At 44.4% G+C, this 17622-nt stretch overlaps 1 protein-coding gene across 6 annotated transcripts in view; it reads left to right on the plus strand.

The window, feature by feature from the left end:
* Window positions 1-17622, plus strand: part of LOC137430363 (synaptic vesicle 2-related protein-like) — a 173349-nt gene that overhangs the window by 135464 nt on the left and 20263 nt on the right. For 5 of the 6 annotated variants that reach the window (XM_078780603.1, XM_078780606.1, XM_078780607.1 and 2 more), the window contains 2 exons: window positions 3020-3127; window positions 4640-4751. In XM_078780603.1, the coding sequence (XP_078636729.1) occupies window positions 3020-3127; window positions 4640-4751 (220 nt within the window). Of the gene's footprint in view, window positions 1-3019; window positions 3128-4639; window positions 4752-14185; window positions 14478-14631; window positions 14809-17622 lie in introns of all 6 variants that reach the window. The other variant, XR_013623870.1, reaches the window with a different exon arrangement.

Below are 17622 nucleotides of genomic sequence, written 5' to 3' on the forward strand. Positions count from 1 at the left end.
GGACCCCCGCTACGGAGGGGTACGTAGCGATTGAGCTACCGAACGGGTTGGTGGGGGAGAATGGTGTAAGGGTAGGGATAGGGACAGGTAAAGGGGGGTAGGCAACGAGAGGAGGGGCCCGAACCTTGGCCATCGGAGCTGCGGCGCCACTGCCGAGGCTACTGATTCGGGCCCTTTCCCTGGTTCCATTATTTGGGCCAGTTCTGCAATTAGGGCTCGGTAGGGATTCCCAGCCACTCCCATCCCCAGCTGGGCTGGTCTCCCTTGTGGTTCTATAGTCTCCACTGGTCTTCCTCCCCGTCGAGGAGGCCCTGCCGTGACTACCTGTCGTACTGCCGGCAGCATCTTTTGCACTTCCCCTGTGGTATTCTGTGCATTTTGAAGGCTTCCCCTCAAGCTGGCCTTTACAGATCTATCCTCTCTACGGAGGCAATCTTCAGCCCACCAGCCAAACCATTTCCAGTGTACTTTACATGTAGTGATCTTTTTCTTTTTCCTTTTTTCGACTCAATACTTTGTGTACATTTTCAATGCACTTGCGTTTAAATGTCCCCTCCATCGGGAACACCAATCTGTCATTTTTGCTTCCCCGCGTCCATGCATTCCACAGTACAGCTTTTTCCCCATGCTTTTTAAGCATAAAATCCGCGCTGGCCCGTCCTCGGGGACATTCGGGCCATCAGATAATCCTTGTCCATTACTCATCTTGCTGAATATATTTCCCTTACTGCGTAACCCATTAGGCTACAGCGGGTGCCCCTTATTTGTGCCTTACATCACCCCCCCCCCCCCCCACAGATGGGTGCACGACAGTACCCGTAGAGTGTTGCCGTCGCTCAGGTCCTCAAGGCAGAGTACCCTCTCTGGCCTCTCAGCAGGGTGTCCCGGGTGTGCATGCGAGTGTACAGCTTTTCTTTCAAGGCTGCCTCTTTGAAGCACTCGCAGCGCGTCCGAGTGTCCAGGCTGTTAACCAAGCCTCCTGGAAACTCTCAAGTGCCCGGGGCCCCAAGCCACTTGAATCTTACCCCCCTTATCTTTAACAAATCTCTGCACCCTGCCCGTTCCGTTTACCTTTCATTCAGATCCGCGCCGGAGATCAAGCAAAGACAGAATCATTCATTCAATGGCGGCAAGTCTCACCATTCTACCGAGAAAGTTCTCACCTCTTTATAGGGCGCCCGGAAACCTTGCCGTCATCGAGCAATGACGCCGTCTCTCCCCCCTCCGGGTGAATCCCATCCTTCGTCACCAGCTTTGTCATGGGTTTGATTCCCTTTCCCAGTAATAAGCACCTTGTTAATCTCGGACAGTGCACAAGAGGTTTATTATAGATAAGAATGCATGCATGGAAGACGCTGGCATGGCATGTAGGCTAGTAACACCACATCACAGTGACATGTTCCTCACACAGCCGGCCCCAACATCTCGGCGAGCCACAACCCGTGTCGGCTTGATATACTTCCCTCAAAGATCAAATAACTCAAAACAAAGTCCTGTGATCAAATCCCTTCCCAAGGACACAGAGTGCCGCCTTGAAGAGAAATTGTACAAAGTTGACAAGGCAGGATAAGTCTCATCTGGAAAGAATGCTTCGCCAAGGCCAATCATGGGATATTTGTGTCAACAGTTTTTCAAAGTCCGACAACCAGCCACCAGGGAAATGGGTCACAGTGTCTTCAGCCTGGAACATTACTTCCCCTGTCAGGATGGGGATTGAATGAAATCCCCTTCACATGCACATGCATTCACATGTTATCAGAAGTAAATACATTGTGTACATGACATCATTTGTGGATCTGATAAATTGCCAGCACCCATTTTGTAAAACTGAATGTGCAGCATCTAAATGAAGATATCCAAATGTCACACACGTCCATGCCCATGGTATTCCCATGGGTGACCCCACGAGTTATTTAATATTTTCCTTCAATCCAATATGGCTGCCAAACCATGTGACCGATGATGTCATAACTTTTATATTTCAATACAAATGGGTCATAGATCATGTGCATGCAATTTCAGATTTTTAGGATAAGGAATTCGATTAAAGCATTTTTGGCTGGTATACCACTTCACCTATGATGTCATCATTATCATGTTTTTGTTCCCCATTGGGAGTACTTGACAATGTGCCAAGTTTCAATTTTTTCCATTCAGCGGTTTCCGAGAAATTGTTTTTTACTTATTTGCTTTTAATCCAAGATGGCTGCCATACCACGTGACCTATGACTTCACAATTATCATAGAAACATTCTGCATGGGTGTCACTCATACCCTGAAAGTTTCATCTCAATCATACATATGGTTGCTTATAAAAACTAGTTTTAGACCCTACGGGCAGATGGAAGGAAGGACGGACGGACACCCCGAAAACATAATGCCTTCAGCGACTTCGTCGGCTGAGTCATAAATATATTTTAAAACTAGAATGGCATTCGGTAGAGCGCATATCTCCGCCAAGCTGAACACTATGTTTTGTATCCCACTAACAGGTCGGTCTGGATTAGGACCTGAAACAAAATCTAATTGGCTTGTTCGTGTCACCTACCCAACTCATCCACCAATTTTTGTACTAAGTTGTCCCCAACTTTTTGAGATATCCTGCTCTATATCGTTCTTGGCACTATCACTCAATGGTGAAGAATCGCTTAAGAATTGTCAGATCCAGATCCGGATCCGAATCTTCACCAAAATGTAATCATTTCATCCTTGTCACATGCCAAAGCTCTCCACCAAATTTCGTCCGAATTCATCCACAACTTTTTGAGATATCCTATTCAAAGTCAGACAGGGTTGAAAACACAACTTGCATCCACCTCAGGTAGCAGAGGTAACAATCTGAAATACCCAAAAGCATCTGCTTATTCTTGCAACAAACCCGTGAAGACATGGTGCAGTTTTAAAATCATGAATAAATGGTATTTTCCTCTAACAATGTTTTTTTTTTTTTTCATCCTCAGTCTGGAAGTGTAGCCTCGATTTTATTTTTTATCTTAAAGTACAACGTTTTTACCTGCAGTGCTTGACTATGTGAATGCAGAAGATTCAAACTGCGTACGTCCGTGTCACATTCTCACCCGCAAAGACTATCTTGACATACTGTGGACAACACTTGCTGAGTTTCCAGGTAAGAGATGAATAGCCATTTTAAAAGAAAACGTTTTATTTAGGGGAATAATTGTGATTACATTATCAAAACTTAATACTAGCTATAAACCGTCATCCCGGTGTTTCACAGCCAAGGCGGATCATCAATGGGTGTGCCTGGGGATGGAATGGGAAAGGAATGGTGTACAATAAGAACACCCCATTGCCCCCCAAGCTTGGGGGCATGCATGAATTGTGCATGCACATAATACATGCTTGATAACAAATTTACCAAAAATCCTGGATTTCTCCAACTTGACGACATTAATTGAGCATCATAACAAGACCTTGAGGGATATTTGGAGGCTGAGTAACGACTGCTTCTGTTTGACCGTGCCACAGCCAGAATCCATCGTACTTTGTAAACTTAAAGCAGTTTGCCAAACAATATGAATTGACAACCAGGAGTTTTTGTTTGGATTAAGGACTGATTACCATAAGGCAAAGAAGCAAGTTTAAAAACATTAATTGTACACCGCTCCTTTCCTCTGCCATCTCCAAGCGCTACATGACGTCATTGCCGGGCACCGAAGGGGGTCCGGCAATGACGCACGCTGCAAGGGAGTACTCGGTTTTCACTCTGGTTGTTTGTTTGTTTGTTTGTTTGTTTGTCTGGGCGATATCTCAGCCATCCTTTGAGCTAGGGAGCTGAAATTTCGGCACAATCGTGAGCAAGTGCTTTGGCAAAACGTTATTTTTTTGTTTTTTGATTAATCAATTGATTGATTCGTTATTTAATTATTATCCATTAATTAAGTACTTATTTATTTCCTTTCTCATCTGGGCAATGACCAAGTGATTTGGCTGTGAAGGGTATTTTTTATGTATTTTTTAATTAATCGATTAATTATTTAATTATTTGATTCATGACTAGATACATTTTTATTTTTTTTAAGTTACAGGTTCAGATGAAACTGTGGTGGTTTAGGTATTCTATTAGCCAATTGGTTAATTATTTTATGATTATTATTTATTTATTTTCATTATTAATCATTTATTTATTTTCTTTCTCATCTGGGCAACATATCAGGCACATTTTGAGCTAGGAAGCTGATATTTGGACACGACAGTGACAAAATCATGTGGCTATAAAGGATATATTTTTTAAATGTATTAATTGATCAATTAATGGATTAATTATTTATTGAGTAATCAATTAATTAATTGATTTTTTCAGATTAATGACTTATTTAATTAATTATCAAAAAATTACAGCTTCTGATGAAGCATCGGTGGTTTAGGTATGCTATTAGTCAATTGATTAAGAAAATATTGTATGATCATTATTTGTTGATTTTAATTATGCAATTAATTAATCAATAATTATTGTACACCTCTCCTTCCCAATACAGCCTCTATGAGCTGCATGGCGGTATTTCCGGGCACCGAAGGCGCCTTGGCAATGCCGCGCTGGAGGATATTTATTTATTTGGCATGGGGATGGTGTACTTTAAATGTATCTGTAGTTTTCTTTTCTCTTTTACCTTTCCAGGCCTATTATTTGCATCCTGGAGCACGGACTTCCTGGGAAGGAAACGAACACTCACTTATGGCATGCTTATCCTTTGTTTCAGTTGCTTCTTTTTGATGATTTGTCTGGAAAGGTGAGTTTCATAACCTTGCAAATTTCCATTATAACATTTATCGTATTCTTCTAATTTTCAACAATGCATTTTCATATAGCTTCGTCCTCTTTTTCTTCATCTTGTTGTGATCTCTTTTAGGTTACTGATACTGGCCTTTAGTCTTTGCTTTTGCATCCATGTTTTTTCTTTATATATTTCATAATCCTGTCTTTGTCTTTCGTGAAAGTTGCAGGCTGCTTTGTGTTAAGGCTGTGGTCTTGTGAATCAAACTTTGATGATGGTATGATATGTCGTTTTCGACGAATCTCTTCCCTTCGTTGGCGTGCTCACTCAGCATTGTGAGTCGTGCGATGGCTGTACAGTCCAATGTGGGACCCACAGCATCCATCACAAACATCGCAGGTATAGACTGGTCCTTGCAGAGATGGACGTTGGCAGGTTTTCCTTTCTTGCCTCCGCTGTCTCTCAATAGCAAGTCTCCTACATTCAAAGTAATCCATGCCTTTGCGGCAAATGTTACGCCAAGCTGACCTGTTTGTGGCCTGATGTTCCCAGGTGACAACTGGAATGGCACAAGACTTGAGTGTAGACTTAAGGCCATCCTTATAGCACTTTCTTTGTCCACCTTGTGACGATTTATCGAGTTTAAGTTTTCCTTAGAAAAGTGCTCTTGGGGTTCTATGGTCTTCCATGCATGTGAAGTGTCCTGACCACTGAAGCTGGGCTTGCATAAGGAAACACTCAATTCCTTGGATACGACAATGGTCTAGGATTGAGGTGTTTGGTATTCTGTCTCGCCAGGTGATGCCAAGAATCTTGCAGAGGCATCGCATATGGAATTTATCAAGGCGTTTGATATGGCGACAATAGGGTGTCCAAGATTTGCAACTGTAGAGGAGCGTCGATAAGACAACGGCACCATAGACACTGATATTGGTGTCCAGGTGAATGCCAAATGCGCCAATCTTCGAAAGAACACATATGCTTTACCGAATCTTGATGTTACTCCGTCGTCAATCATTGCATTTTGAGAGAGGACACCTCCAAGGTAGCGGAACCTATCTACAACTTTGAGTGGCATGTCATCTATGGTAATGGATGGGACGGTATACACACCTTTTGGTCTCAGCTGAAGCATAGCGTCAGTCTTCTTGAGGCTAATAGTAAGGCCATAGCGATGAGCAGATTGCGCAAAGGAGTTGACAATAAATTGCATATCTTCAAGATTTAGGCCGAGAAAAATGTATTTCCGGTCTCTGGTCAGCGCGCGCATCGATTTTGACCCTGCGTGTCAATATTTTTTATTTTTATTTTTATAATTTCCAACGGTACCTACAACAGCGCGCGCCTGTTGTTGCTGGGCCGGCGCGCTATCTCGGGAAATACGGGTATGTGCGGGTCGTCATTGGTATCGACGTTCGCGCACGGTTCTGCTCGACAAGACTACGTTTAGTTTGTCCAAATCCAACCAGCCGTTCCAAAGATACGAGTAGTTTTGTGTGCCGTGCCGTCATGAATCCAATCGGCTGGATATTGTCATTTATTGAAACGAAGACGTGCTTTGTCGGGTTCGTGTGAAGCAACCAGAAGGCGTAGAGAGCTGCGGGTGGTCTCGTTAGTTAGGCCTGGAACCTATCGCGTTTGTCATGAAGTTGTAAGTGTCTGTGATAATCTGGTGGACTGGGAGAAGAGATCATGGGAGACCATCGGCCTGTTAGACCACTTGCGCATGCGCAGTGTTGACGCGATCGACACATTGGAATGTTTGACGGTACGGCGAGGCGATCTCGAGAAGGAAATGGCAATCTATAATATGCTTGAAGAACTTAATGATTTTCAGAATAAATACATTTTAAAATAACTTATTACGCTTGTGTTCATTGTTTACAAAAAGGCCGACCTGTCCCATTGGCTGTCTTTAATTTATCTCTGGACGGCGCCACGGCAGATGAGGAGGACCGCAATGCATGAGGACCCCAAAAACATCTTTATATGTGCAATCCATGCTTTAAAAAAAAAAAACAGAAAAAAAAAACTGCATCGCCGCATCAATTCTGGAACTTTGGTCTGACCAGAGACCAGCAATATATTTTTTTCGGCCTTATGACTGAAGAGTGCGTAGTCATCAGCGAAAAGTAGATCAAGGAGCAACATTTCCGTGATTCTGGACTTGGCCTTCAGACGCTGCAAATTAAAGACTCTACCGTCGGTGTGAAACTGGATCATCACTCCCCGGGTGTAATCTTTGAAGGCATCATGAAGCGTAAAGGAAAACGCAATGCTAAATAATAGGGGAGCTTGGACACGGCCTTGCTTTGTGCTGTTGGTAAAAGGAAATGACTCAGAAGTGCACCCACTGTCCCTCACACGAGCAACCATGCCATTGTGAAGGGATATGATAGTGGGACAGCCAACTTGGTACAGTAGCTTCTGCAGGCCTTCTCTACTGACCCGATCAAACGCTTCGTCAGGTCGGCAAAGACCATGTATAGATCACGATGTTGTTATTTGCTATTCTCCTGAAGTTGACGAGCAGAGAACATCATATCGGTCGTGAAACGTCCAGCATGAAAGCCGCATTGGCTTTCTGGGGTGATGCTGTTGACATTTGTTGTTGACATGCGATTAAGAACAATGCGGGCAAGTATTTTCCCAGCATGAGATATTAGGGCCTCGCCGCGGTAGGTGCCGACACATGACCCTATCATGTCGACACATGACCCTATATTTGTACCTTTGCATTTGTACAAGGGAACAATCGTGGCATCTTTGAAGACCTGGGGTACTGATTCCTCATTACAGATGGTATTGTAGAGTTGAGTGGAGGAAAATCATGGGTCTTATCCCCAAAGACCACTGGCTCAAAGGTCCATTGAATCGTTTCATTAAAAACGTCTATTTAACAGGGCAAAACTACCATCAATGTGCACACTATGATCGGAGAGACTAACATGATGCTTGCCCGACATCATAGCTCGCTCTACTGATTGTCTCAAGAATCAGTCCTTATATTCCTTTGAGATCCCAAACCGGGGGAAGGGATATTTGCATAGCTGTCCGAACCCGAAGGCAGGGAGTTGCTTGATACAATGGAAGTCTGTTTCACCGCAGGTTTGCATGGAAAGATATGCAGATTGTAAAACAAAGAGCAGAGTGAAAGTTGCATTTCAAGTTAATTAGCTTTCAAAAGTTAACAATGGTCAATTTGACCTCTAGAGGAGTCACAGAGGACGTGCAAACATTGCAATCAGTTTCAAGAATACAGAGCATTGTTCATGCAGATTAGACAGGCAGATTAGGTCTCAACATTTTGGTCAGAGACTAATGTCCTTCAAAAACATTCGTTTGAAAACATTCATTCGATATATAAATATACACGTTTCCTCAATCATAATTCGTCATGTATGTAGCATCATATGAATGGATCATTGGATGTAATATTAGGCCGATGAGTAATTCTAACACCATATTTCAAAGCACAATACATCGCTTGGTACAAATGAGTCATATAGATGAACTCTACAGTGGAAATACATCATAACACAACAATATATATCTCTACCTATGTCCCCCTATTTTACAAATTAATTTACCATTGCTTGGTTTTTAAGGAACCATGACAAGACGTGGTCTAACATTGCCTCCGTATGAGTTACCCTATCCTGAGAAATGAATTTAAAACAAAAGAATTAAGTCACAATGCCAGCGACGATTCACCTACTATCCACCTGATCAGAAAAAACTAGAATACTTATTTGGCTTGTAGTTCTCCCACATTTGGGTCCGTCAGGTGAGAGGTTTGGCACTGCCAAACTTGAAAACCTCTGAGGGGATACCATCATCACCAGGGGCCTTTCCAGGTGACATCTCTAGAGTGTGGGCAAGGTCTTCTAATGTAGGCCGCTGGTGGAAGAGACAATGGCCGCATCCGAGATGGAGGAGGGGCCATTGAAGATATCCTTGAAGTGTACAGCATAACACTCTAGGATCTTGTTTGGATCTGTGATAAGGGGCTGACCATCTGAGCTACAAAGTGCGGCAATACCATGTGAAAATGTTCCATAAACTGCCTTTAGGACCAGCACAGAAGACCTGAAATTCTTTGTTTTATTGGCTGCCTCCTAAATTTCTTCTGTTCTTGCTGCCCACCAGCTAGCTGTCTTTCATTGAACGTCGTCTTGATTGTGCGAGTCTCCTAAGTTGCAGGTAAGAGGAGTGTTTACTCGCTGAGCCTCTGTCATCAATCCAGCAAAGATGAGCCGCATTCATGGAGTTAAGTAAACTGTTGATCTGGGAGGCGTTCTTGTCAAACTACGCTTCACGAAACAGAGTATGTCAGAAGCTGCCCTGAAAGTGATGTCTTGTTAAATGGCCCGTCCCACTTCAGTATTTGTAGTGGTCAGATCCATTTGTTCCAAGGTGGCATTGAGATGATGCTGAAGCTGTTATTGCACATCGCTGCATCCAAGCTGTTGGGTGTTCACCTTTGAAGCAAGCTTAAGATGTTGCCTTCTCACGGGAGTCTTGATCTTGAGTGACATTTTACTCCTAACAAGCCTGTGGTCGGACCAACAGTCGGAGCCTCTCATGACGTGTGTGCTTGACATCATGCCAGTCACGTTGCCTGACAATGGCAAAATCAATGAGGTGCCAATGTTTAGAGCATGGATGCATCCATGTCACGTTGTCCTTATCAGCTTATTGGAAGAATGAGTTTGTAATGACGAGTTCATTGGTTGGACATAGTGCCAGCAGCAGAGTGCCATTGGAGTTATCTTTGCTGATGCCGTGGTGTCCGATCACCTTTTTCCGTGTATTACCTGTTCCTCCCAAAACACCAGTTACAGTGCACCTCAGAGTCTCGAGAGGGAATGCGGCAGAAAGACTTGTTATTTGAAGTGTTCTAATAAACCATGGTAAAACCACACCAATGCAATTGTAGAACAAAACAAGTAATTGTATTAAGAACTCTCACATCTTGCTATAATTCACCAAATGTCCATCCGTCTGTCCGTTCGAATGTACCGCAAAAACAGCTGAACCGATCGCAATGATATTTTGGGTGGGTAATCCTAGGACCCCCTGGAGTAAAATAGGCTATATTGTTTTTCCAAGTTTTCCAATTTTCCAGTTTTTCCAAACATGATGGAATAATATTTACCGATATGAACAGTGATGTGGCTTTTGTTGAAATTATACGTACCAGGAGAGAGTAGATCGACTCCTCACGAACTCTTCCTATATAAATGTGCGGCTCCGAAGTAACATGGCAGTGTGTGCAAAGCGACTGAGAAACAGGTGTAGCGGCCGCTTCCGTGTTACAGATTCGGCGCGCACTCTTCACACATAAACGTGCGACTGAGAAAAACGTGCAGTGGCCACTTCCGTTTTGCAGAATTCAATTTTTTTTCAAAATGGGCGCCATGTACTGTTTAGATTTTCATGATTTGCGTGTGATATGATTCAACGGATGTTTATCTGAATCGTTTAAAAGAAAAAAACCTTCAATTTCTGATATTTTGCCTTTTCATTTGGGCCTCCCAATTGAAGCCCCGCCCATAGGGCGGGTACCGTTGCTAGTACACAATAATAACTCTTGAAGAAAGTACAATGAAAATATCACTCATCAAATGAACAATACATATGATGGTCGTAGCAAGCAACAATATGACCTGAAACTAATAACTTCAAAACAGCTGTTCACCACCATCTCTTATCTTCCCCCATCCAAAACCTTGATCTTTTCTACCCCCACTAATTCACCCCAGATCCACCTTGTTTGAAATTCCAACTTCTTTCCTGGAAGTCTTGGCAGTGTCCATATGTTTTATACCTCTCCCACCCCCCCCCCCCCCTTCCCATGCCTCCCCCCCAAAGCCCTCTCCCTCCCACAGTTCTCTCGATGTCTCCATGTCTCTCGGTCCCTGCTCTCAAATGTTGTGTTTGTGTCCTTCCCCCTCTCTCCCCATCTTGTCTACCGCTCCCGATGTTATTTGTTTTGTGTGTCTGTTTGTCTTTCTGTGTGATTAATGTTCGCTCTTTCACGAGCCTCGATCTTGTATACAAAAAAAAAAAAAAAAAAAATGGTACCATCATTCCCCCAATGCTCTCAAACCAATGAACTCATGACACGCCAAACGTGATTGGAATGAAACATTCCCCAAAGTCCATGCACGGATCCCCACGCTGGTTGGAGCCGTGCAGAACGACGAGAACAGGCAGGTATTGGCACGACTGCGGAGGAGGAGTTACGCGGTGAGAGGTCGATTATGGGAATTGAGCCGATATGGGAACCAACGGCAATCAACACGATGAGGTCGATATGGAAATCCCAATGACAAAACAAGATGCACCAAGCGGACAGTGTCTTCGAGGGCAAAATGGCGTATATGCCTGTACTGGAGGCGCTAACTCCCTCCAACAATAACTCACCCTTGGTGATAAAACCTGAGACGCAGGTTTAATTGCAATCACAATATGTGACGATGGCACAGGCAATCCTTTTCACGGGAAGCCTCAACTCATTCGTGACCAATATTTTAAAAAGTCAGCTCGCAGCTCGATGCGATTCACCGCTGTATCTCTCTCTCATGGCCGTCTCCTCTCTGCTAAGCTCCTCCACCCCTCATCCGGCCTCTTTGCCGCGGCTTCCTTTTTCCTTCACAAGCACTACTTTTCACCTTTCACTAAAGTCATCTCCATTTCACACAAAAATCGTAGCAACAATATGACCTGAAACTAATAATCCTGCAAGTATATAATAACAACAAAGGCGGAAGTGACGGATCCGTAACATGGATCCATAACACATACAACATAATCACGTCCCACTTGGGCATTGAATTCCCCCAACAAAATTAGCTTGTCACAATGAGATGGTGACTGTATGACTGCTGAAAGGTCATCGTAGAACTGCTCTTTGACCTCATCTGTGTTCGTCATGGTAGGGGCATATGCGCTGATGGTGGTAGCATCGTGTTCATTGTCAAGTTTGAGTCACACAGTCATGAGACGTTCACTGATACCGGTTGGGACAACATCTACAGTCACGTGAAAAGTTAAGTACACCCCATGTGAAGTTTTGACTTTTTCAACGTATTTCAACATACAGCTATTTGATCTTCATTTCAACAACATTGATATTTAAAGATGATATAATATAACAAATATCGTGAAATATTTACATTTTGTAGTCCATTGTATATTTTAAATAAACATAAATGCAAATTTCGCATGTGGAAAAAGTAAGTACACCCCTACATTTATCACTACTTCAAATACCTAAAATTAGAATCAGGTGCACCAGCTCAGGTGCAAATTATTAGAACATCGTTGGAGAGGATCTTGGAGGAACCTGTCTTATTTATTAAATCTCAGACATTTAGTTTGGTTTGCTCTTTGTTGTTGAAGTGTGCGGCGTCACCATGCCAAGATCGAAACAGCTCTCGAGGCCTTCAGAAAGAAGGTTATAGATGCCTACGAGTCTGGGAAGGGATTTAAAAAGATCTCCAAACAATTTGAAATGAATCATTCGACTGTCCGGAAGATCATCTACAAGTGGAGAAGATTCCAAACAACTGCCAACTTGTTCAGGCCATGCCGCCCCAGCAAGTTCATCCCGAGAGCAGACCGCAAGATGCTGAAATAAGTCTCCGAGAACCCCAGAATGTCATCACGGGACCTACAGGCAGCTCTCGTCACTGTTGATGTCAAAGTGCATGAGTCCACCACTAGAAAGAGGCTGCACAAATTTGATCTACATGGGAGGTGTGCCAGGAGGAAACCTTTGCTGTCCAGAAAGAACATCAGGGCAAGACTAAAGTTTGCCAATGAACACCGAGGCAAAGACCAACACTTCGGGAACAATGTGCTCTGGACAGTTGAGTCAAAGGTAGAGCTATTTTGCCACAGTAGCAGAAGACATGTTTGGCGAAAACCAAAGGCAGCATTTGACCACAAGAACCTGATACCAACTGTAAAGCATGGTGGTGGAAATATTATGGTTTGGGGCAGCTTTGCTGCATCAGGGCCTGGGCAGCTCACCATCATATAATCCACTATGAATTATTCATTGTGCCAGAGGGTGCTTGAGGATAATGTGAGGCCATCTTTCGGAAAGTTGAAGCTCAACCGAAGGTGGTCCTTACAACATGACAATGACTCTAAACATACCAGTAAATCCACCAAGGAATGGCTGCAAAGAAAGAAATGGAGGGTTCTGGAATGGCCAAGTCAAAGCCCGCATCTAAATCCCATCGTGATGTTGTGGGGGGGATTTGAAACGACCTGTACATGCAAGAAACCCCTCAAACATCCCACAGCTGAAAGAATTCTGCATGGAGGAGTGGGCAAACATTTCTCCCTGTCCATGTCAGAGACTGGTAGACTTATAAGAAAGGCCTACTTGAGGTTGTTTCTGCCAAAGGGGGCAATACCACCTATTAGAGCCAAGGGTGTACTTACTTTTTCCACATGTGAAATTTGCATTTATGTTTATTTAAATTATACAATGGACTACAAAATGTAAATGTTTCATGACATTTGTTATATTATATCACCTTTATCTATCAATATTGTTGAAACTAGGGCGTGCCCGCACGTACGGGCACGCCCGTACGTGCTTGCCCGTACGTGCGTGCAAAAAAACATGCGTGCAAACAACAACAACAAAAAAAAACTTTGAAACCACGTGGCAGTAACGACCACAGAACCCCCCCCCCTCTATTTACATGAAATGGTTTGGTCCATTCGCAACGACCACAGAACCCCCCCCCCCCCCCCTCTATTTACATGAAATGGTTTGGTAAATTCGCAAAGCCGAAGCGAACGGCTTGCGAGTACGGTGACCATACCTTGGGAACCACTTGTCCGATTAATTTCAAACCTTGAAAAGGCACATCCTCGGGTCCCCAGCAATATACCTGGCAAGTTTCAAGTATATCGGATCGGTAGTTGTCGAGAAACAGCGGTCGCATACATACATACAGACAGACACACACACACACACACACACACACAGAGATTGCTGGAATTATAGATAGATGAAGATCAAATAGCTGTATGTTGAAATATGTTGAAAAAGTCAAAACTTTACATGGGGTGTACTTACTTTTTCACGTGACTGTATAAGGTTTATATGTTTGGTTTTAATCGCAAAACCAACACCTGCTTGATGACTTTCACTTTCTGGCTTGCCGCTCCAGTAGAACTTGTAACCGTAGCCTCGTTCTTCAAGATGGCATATCCCAGGTAGATGGGTCTCACTGAGTGCTGCAATGGCTATCCCACATCGTGCCAATTCGTGGCCAATGTCCTTTCGACGTTTGAGGTGGCTGCTGTTGTCTTGCAGCATGCTCACATTCCAGGCACCGAAATTTAGCTTCTTGGTATTACATTTGTTAGACTTCTTGTTGTCTTTTAATTTATTTTTATTTGTTATTTCTCGACCGTAGAAATGGATGACCAATCTGCCACTGTAGGCAGGTAAGCCGAAGTGGAGCGAGCTTTCTTTGGGGAACTTTTTATACCCCCTTCATGTGGAGAGAGCAGTGCTACTCTGACGCCCAAGCAGGATTCGAATGTCACTGTTGCTCCTGGTCAATGATGAAACGACAATCACACTTGGACCGCCATATGTGTGAACTCGTGACAAGGGACTCCCAGCAGCATCCTCTGCATATCCCCGACATCACTGCTCCCTCACCGCATTACTTGGGTAAAAATGGATGGTGAGCAGGTGAGCAGGTGAGCTGTTACCAACGAAGGGAATAACCTGCGTAGAGAAGCAATTAAAGTGATAGAGGTGTGTGGTATCCCTCTCCCACTCTCATCTCCCACTCCCTATGAGCAGCATTGATTGCAGGTGCAGTAAATACAACGTGAAGTATGATGCATGTAGGTGCAGCAGACTGGCCACGTCGTCGGTATGATGACGGCTGCGCTTGATGTCTAAAGTGGACACAGTTGCCTGCAGATGCTGTGCAGTGATGCCTACATTTGTGCCACCACTGACTTTCATGGGCACATTTATCCATGATGTAGTGCTGCCCCAGCTGACCTACAGGTGTGGTTTGATGTGAGTGTCCTCATAGACTTAGCCTAAATAATCTTCCCCCACAAGGCAGTGGGAATCCATTACCTTGTACAAGGAGCCCATAACAACACATAAACATGCATTTTAAAGGCCATTTTCCCTGCTAGAGCGGGGGTTAGCCTTGCGGTCCCCATGACAATCTTCTCCATTTTGCCCTATTTTCTGCATCTCTCCTTGTTAACCCCCTTGCCTGCATTTCTTCTTCCACCATCTTTAGCCAAGTCTTTCTCGGTCTTCCCCGTCTTCTACTTCCTTCTACATTCATTTCCATCACTCTTCTCAACCAGTCACTTTCATCCTTCCTCAACACATGACCAAACCATCTCAACCTGTTCCTCTTCACAGCATCAATCACAGGCTCTATTCCCATCATCTTTCGCAATTCATCATTTGTCTTCCTCTCTCTCAACGATACTCCGCACATCCGTCGAACCATTCGCATTTCCACCCTTTCCAACCTTCGTTGCTGCTCTACGTTCATTACCCATGTCTCGCTCCCATAAATCATAACACTTCTCACACATGCAGCATACACCTTTCCCTTCAGCTTCAACGACACTCCCCTCATCATCAGCACGCCACTCAATTCCCGAAACTTCTTCCATGCACATCTCACTCGAGCAACCGTTGCCGAGTCTGATCCACCTTCTCCATTCAGCATGTCTCCGAGGTAGCAAAATGTTTTCACACCTTCCAGCTTCACGCCGTCTCCAAGATCCAACTCAACATTTCCTCCATCTGCAGCTCCCTCTGTGCACACCTTACATTTGAATGTAGCTGCCACACTGGTTAATGACCCTCTCAGACAACTACATTTTTGATGAACCCACTCAGCGCACATTGTACACTGAATGGAGTTCACTCCGACACTCTTCCTACACACAGCACAGGGCCACTTCCCAGTTCTTTCCACCTCACCACATGCTTTACCACTTGCCATCACCTTCATCTTTCCGATATTCACCTACAGACCTTTTGTCTCCATACATTCCTTCCACGTGTTCATCTTTTCCTTCAGTCCATCCATACTTTCCGCAATCAACACCAGATCATCTGCATACAACAACTCTCACGGTAAACCCTCCTTTACGTTCTGAGCCAGCACCTCCATCACAGCTACAAATAGTAGTGGACTTAGTACCGACCCCTGATGCACTCCCACCTTCACCTCAAACTCACCACTGTTCCCGTCCTTCGTCCTTACAGCTGTGCACGCTCTTTTGTACATTGCCATCACTACTCTGATCAACCATTCCTCCACTCCTAACTTCCTCAATGCCCATGTCAATACTTTGCGTGGAACCTGATCGAATGCTTTCTCCAGATCAACAAACCCAAGAAACAACTTCTTCCTCTTCTCCATGTACTTCTCCTGCAACTGCCTCACAATGAAAAGCGCGTCAGTCGTTCCTCTTTCTGGCATGAATCCAAACTGCATTTCATCGATCTTCACTTTCTTCCTTGTCCTCCTCTCCAACACCCTTTCCAATACCTTCATTCCATGCTCCAATAACTTTATCGCTCGATACGAGCCACACTCCAGAGGGTCACCTTTCCCCTTGTATAGAGGGACGAGGGTACTCGGTTCCCAATCCACTGGAATGCGGCCTTCTTTCACCACCAGATTACAGATCTCTGTCATTCTCTTCACACCCCAACTTCCTGCTGCCTTCAACATATCTCCCACAACTCCCGTCGGCCCTCCCGCTTTTCCACCCTGCATTGCTTTTATCGCTTCCTCAACTTCCTTCTCAGTTATCTTCTCTGCCGGTCCTAAAACTGGGTTACTCTCTATGTTGCCATCCCATTCATTCTCTGTATTCAACAGCATTTCCATATATCTTTTCCATCTTCCTTTAATTCCATCTGGGTCGACAACGATTTGTCCCACTGCATCCTTCAAGCAACTCACCCCAATCACATCACACCTCTCTTTCGCTATATGCTTTGCAATCCTGAATACTGCTTTCTGACCCTCTTCCGAATCCAAGCGTTCTCCGAACATTTTCCTACATGCCTCCTGCGCCTTTGCTACCTCTTTCTTTGCAGCCTTCCTGGCTGCCTTATAACTTTCATGCTCTGCTGTTTCTGCTCCCGTACCCTTCGCCTTCTGCCACTCCTTGAACTTCTTCCTCTTCTCGTCAATCCTCTTTCCAACTTCATCATCCCACCACCATGTTTCCGAGTGCCTCGGTGGTCCTTTTGTCCATCCACATACCTCACCAACGGCTCCCAACAGACTAGCTTTCATTGACATCCAACCACTTTCAAGCTCAACCACATCATCCTCGACCCTATTCAGCCTCTCTTTTAATGCCTCCCTTACTGTCACCTCTTTCAACCTCCACACCTTCATTCTTGGTTGGTACTTCACCCACCGAGCTCTCCTCGCACCTTTCACCCTTACGTCGCAGACAACCAAGTGGTGCTGTGAAACAGCCTCCTCCCCTGGGATCACCTTTGTGTCCCGGAGGTGCCCCCTATCTTGCCTACGCACCATCAGGTAGTCAACGGTTGTCGTCGACCCACCTGACGTGTATGTAACAAGCTTTTTATCCTCTTTCTGGAACTGAGTATTACAAATCAACAAATCAGCAAACTCCAAAATCCTTTCACCTTCTCTATTTCTCACACCATATCCGTAACCCCCATGAACCTCGTCAAAACCATCCATCCTCCTTCCCACATGTCCATTTAGGTCTCCTCCTACCACAACAACTTCCTCATCTTTCACGTTTTCCATCAGCTTCTCTATCGCACACCAGAACTTGTCCTTCTCTTCATCGCTTCGACCAA

The sequence above is a fragment of the Myxine glutinosa genome, chromosome 6, assembly GCF_964187855.1.
Source record: "Myxine glutinosa chromosome 6, kmMyxGlut1.1, whole genome shotgun sequence".
NCBI lineage: Eukaryota > Metazoa > Chordata > Myxini > Myxiniformes > Myxinidae > Myxine > Myxine glutinosa.